This window comes from Larimichthys crocea, chromosome XVIII (genome assembly GCF_000972845.2).
Source record: "Larimichthys crocea isolate SSNF chromosome XVIII, L_crocea_2.0, whole genome shotgun sequence".
Lineage (NCBI taxonomy): Eukaryota > Metazoa > Chordata > Actinopteri > Sciaenidae > Larimichthys > Larimichthys crocea.
The window spans coordinates 16,758,215-16,762,961 of record NC_040028.1 but is presented as its reverse complement, the minus strand read 5'-3'; the positions used below and the strand labels follow the sequence as shown (position 1 = coordinate 16,762,961).

At 51.5% G+C, this 4,747-nt stretch overlaps 1 protein-coding gene across 2 annotated transcripts; it reads right to left on the bottom strand.

Annotated features, from left to right (window-relative positions):
- Positions 1 to 275: 275 nt before the first annotated feature.
- si:dkey-229b18.3 (uncharacterized) lies at positions 276 to 4,286 on the bottom strand. Of its 2 annotated transcripts, none has more exons than XM_027290981.1 (4): positions 2,533 to 4,286; positions 2,151 to 2,369; positions 1,192 to 1,333; positions 276 to 922 (listed from the first exon to the last, which is right to left on the bottom strand). In XM_027290981.1, the coding sequence occupies exons 1-3, from the start codon at positions 4,261 to 4,263 to the stop codon at positions 1,229 to 1,231; spliced, it is 2,055 nt and encodes a 684-aa protein (XP_027146782.1). In that variant the 5' UTR covers positions 4,264 to 4,286; the 3' UTR covers positions 276 to 922; positions 1,192 to 1,228. The 2 variants fall into 2 exon arrangements, with proteins under 2 accessions (XP_027146782.1, XP_027146783.1); XM_027290982.1 differs by having other exon boundaries at positions 2,151 to 2,366.
- Between the last annotated feature and the right edge of the window lie 461 nt (positions 4,287 to 4,747).

Here is a 4,747-nt window from a genome sequence, read left to right as displayed (position 1 = left end):
AAGAGATCGATTAAAAACACCTGCAATGACACAGCTGTGTTGATTAATATTCAGAAATTCACATTTAAAAACGAGACACTTTTCCCTTTGTTTTTTTGTTTTTTTTTAAATTGGCAGCCTTAGAAAAGACAGTGGACTACAAACGGCCTGCAGATACACATGCAGTGGTGTCACCATACCAGCCGAGGAGTCCGAACCGCAGACTCGCCGGCTATGAGAGACTATAGCAGATCGATACGAAAAAGGAGGGAGAGACTAGTCGAGTCGGTTAACAGATCGATACGAAAAAGGAGGGAGAGACTAGTCGAGTCGGTTAAAAGTTAGCACACACCAAAAAAAAGGACAAAGACCCACCGAAACACCCAAAAAGGACAGTCTCACTTCTAAGACACCCCCCCGCCCGCCCGCCGCCCCCTCCAACTTCAAGTATTCCCTCCAGCGCTCGCATCGCTTCAAGTATTCCCCCCGTGGAAACCTTCACTTTCATTACCGCTTCTTAGGTTCACAACATAAGCCATATAAGTGCACTCAAAAGTCATCTATACATAGAAAAATAATGGTAACAATAAGTAGCCGTAATAGTTATAACAATCACTTTACATTTCATTTTATACACAACCGTGACGTTAGGTCACTTTATACCGTGGCATCACCTTCCCCCGCCCCCTGAGTGTAATGTTCAAGTTTAACCTTCTGTAGCTACGGAAAAGCAAAAACAGGACCAGCAAACCTCGGTTTGGTTATTTAAATAACATTAGCAATCATTGACGACTGGCAATGATTAGAATCAGAGTAATTATGCCTTTCCACAGACCGTTGTGCTTGTGTGTGTGACGGACGCATTTATGTACAAGCTGCTGATCGATCGTGTGCCTCTGGCTTCAGCCTGCTTCGCTGGTGTCGGACACCGACAGCCTTCATCCTGGAAGATAAACACACGTGTTAAGAAACAGACACGGCACGCCAAAGAAAATCAATGCTGACGTTGATCACAACGCGCCGCGTTGAGTATTGACAGCTGCTTCTTGCGAGATGATGGAAGAGTGACAGCGGGATACGGGCTCGTCTGAGCGCCCTCCGCGATTTGAAAACTTCACTTTCAGACAGCGTCGCTCGAGAGGATAGATGTCGCAAACCAGACATGAAGCATATTAGCTATTGAGTTAAGTGCAGCTCTGGGTGTCGCCTCACCTGTCTCGCTGCTTGAGCGGGAGCCCTCCAAGCTGCCTCAGGAGCCGGCGGCGATGCAGCTCCGGCATTTGTACAACTTGGGGTCGTGGTTGCGGATGTGATTCCGTACATTCCTTAGTCGAAAGAACGTCTTACTGCAGAGCTGGACGGCAGAGAGGGTGAGACAAAGGGTTAACGTCACGGTGAAGTGAACAGAAGAGGACAATGGAGACGCTTTGTTACACAGCATAAAAGGCTAGAGACAGGTGGACAAAATCCACCAACCAACACCTCTTAAATTATCTCCAGTTGGCTTAATCCATGCAGAGCAGATACACAGTGCAACTAAAGTACCAGACTAGCTGCTTCCTCTGTTTCAAGTCTTTAATACTAAGATAACCATCCCCTGGCTCCAGCTTCATATTTACGATCCAGACAGAGTACGAAAGCGCATAAGTGCGGGCGGCTCCATACATGTCAAACTATTCCACAATTTGTCAAGACGCTCGTGACGGTCACGTGATAGGTCTCCCCAAGAATCACGAAGCAGACTGGACACCTCGGGTGTCATCGTCTCACATTACCTCTCCACAGGACCGGCTCGCTGCAGAGAAACAAGCTCCCACTAATTAAACATAATGATGAGTTGGCACCAAAAAAAGTTCAGGGACCGCTGAGTAATATTTTACAAGTATAAAAAAACAAACCTCAAAGTGACGAGTGGCTACAGCAGTGAGATAAAGGAAGTGAATGCTGTACCGTACCAGGAGCTGGCAAACACCTAGTTCACTCAGGTGTACCTGTCTTGTGTTTCACTACGCTGGATTGGATTTCCCTCTAACTCACGCGTTCTACTGCTCGCTGGGAATAAAACTTGCGGATTCTCAGCGCTCCAGGTCGTGATTTTCGATCTCTCTCTTAGTGTGACGTGCTTTTAGATTATCGTTATCAAGAGGCGTTTAGGAAAAGCCGGGGCTTACCGGACACGGCCAGTGCTTGCCCTCGATGTGCCTGAGGCGATGCATGATTAGAGCGTCGCAGTCCTTGTAGGAGGCAGGGCACTGAAGACAGGCGTGAGATGCTTTCGGGGGGCCTTTGGGGGCTTGACTGCGAGGCCCGCGAAGCTGCTTTAGCCGGGCCCGGCGTACGGCGTCCAGCATGGCGCAGCTCTTGCCGCTCAGGGGGAGTTTAACTTGCTGCTGGAGGCACAGGAGGTGAAAAGACGAAAGTGTTTACTGATGAAATATATCATATACATGCAAAATCAGATGTTCAGATCAAAAGGAAAGTGATCCAAAAGAAACTAAATGTGAAATAAATTAAGTCTTAAATCAATAAATCACTACCCCCCGCTTTATCTACCTTTGGCATGGTCCGTGGGGCTCTCGGCTCTGCAGATTTGTTGTTTCGGGAGTTTGGCTTCGGTCTCTGGACCTTGCTTTGGCTCACACTCCTCTCCAGCCTCTCCCTCTTCAGCACGGGCATGGCAGGTGGCACTCGGGCTCTCAGTGCCCTGTGGGGGGACGACTCCTCCGCTCCGAATTTCTCCCCGACTTGCGACACGGAGCGCGTTAGGCAGATGTCCACGCTCTCCTCCTCTTTCTTCAGCACCGCCATCGGCCCCCCTGCTGGCCGACAGAAGCTGAACAGAAAGCCCGAGTCCAGTAACTTGATGGGGGGCTTGCTCTGACGCTTGCCGAGGTCCGGTGAGGGAGGATCGGAGAACGGGGTGACAATAGCCACGGGATCTGCTGGCTCCTCTTTGATGACTTTGTACAGAGGGTGGTTGTAGATGGACGGAGGAGGCGCCTGCTCTGAAAACTGGAGCCCACCAGGTTCATTCACTCTCGGGCTCATGTCCATGACGCCCCTCAGCCCCTGGCTTCCCACCTTCCTGCCATCCTCTCTGGGTTTACACTTCGCCTTCTCCACCTCCTTTGCGGAGCCTCGCCTGAGCTTGCCCTTTGTCGCTGGCCGGCCGCTGTTGTAACGCAGCGCTTTGACCGTCTCTACGGTGACTTTATTTCTGCCCTGTGTCCTCTGTGACGGCAGGGATTTGTGGCCACAGAAATTGTTTGATGGAAGAGAGAGACCTGAGATGGAGTATTCAGCTGGTTCTGATTTGATCCTGACTGCGTTTCTCATTTGAGTTTTGTTGGTCTTGCATCGCGGAGGCTGCTGGGCAGGAGGGTGGATGCCGTCACCTTTCCTCACTGATCGTCTGAGCTCCCTACCTCCAAAAGAAGGCAGGAACATGTCTGATAACACACCTTTACTTCGCATGCTCCTGTCGCTTGGCGGGACATGGGCAGTCTTTGGCCTCTTTGTCATCCGCTCGGTGCTGACTGGACTTACAGGCTTGGTCTTTACTGACTTGTTGAGGAGGCGAGTGTTAACGGGGATACAGAGGGGAAGCGACAGCGTCACGTCCCCGAAAGGTAGCGCCGGGGCGGTGGAGCGCGGTTTCCGCCGCTTGGTCAGTGAGTAGTTGTTAGCCTTCAGCTTCCTCAGCCGTTTCTTCTGTCTCCAGCCGATCAAATCTTCTGGTCTGGGAAGGAGGGCGGTCCTCTGCAACCCAAGAACATTCATCAGCTTGTACTTCTCCTGTGCTCTCGCATAGTCCTGCTCATCCTCCCCAACCTCCTCTACCTCCTGCTTAACCCTCACAGGGCTGCACACAGCGCTGGGCCTCAACCTGGAGGCGCTCGAGAGCTGTGCGATGGCGTGAGGTTTTTTGTTTCGTCGAGGGGTCTCCAGCTTGGGGAGCAATCTCTGAACCTCCTTGGCAGCCCCAGGAGTGGAGCGGAGGAGACGGGTGTTTGATGGCGACATGGGCGGGTAACTCCGCGACTGTGGGGTGGCTATGGCGTGTCGGGGTGTAGCAGCTTTCTTAGAAGAGGGAGATTTGAAGTCCATGAGCTTCATCCTGTGTGAGGGACTCAGAGGGAGGCCGGTATGGCTTTGGGATTTTGGCGTCCGGCGTAAATTGCGCCTCGGACTTTCTTCTAAAGACTCGTCTGATGCGTCCAGCATTAGACTGAAGCTGCTGTTCATATTGTCCAATCCCAAAACCCTTTTCCTTTTGCCGCCCATCTGCTGGCGGTGACATGCACCCTTGCCGGGATGGAGTTGCTGTTCTTGCTCTCTCATGAGGGCGGAGCAGGCGTCCACTGCGTGCCACATGCCCAGGTGGCGCGCCATGGCGATGACTTCAGGTAGGTCCTCCTGACGGACGCACAGGGTGGAGGAGTAGGAGAAATCCAGCAGAGATAGAAGGCTGTCCTCGCTAAAACCTGACGGGAAGGGGAATAAAAAAAGACATTTCTTTAGATTTAAAGACGCTGAACTCTGGTCAATCAGCGAGCGAGACGGGTGAGATCAAAGTGACTCTGTAAACAGAAGATCAGAGAGGCAGCAGGCAGAGCGGGAGCCGAGTGTAAACATGACAAGAGACAATAGTACAAGTGCTTTAATCAGGGCCACTTTTGCTCCTATCTGACAACACGCATCACAGACAAGTAAACGGGGAGACAGACTACAGCTGCGTCCCAATTCGGGGTCTGGATCCTCCAACTTC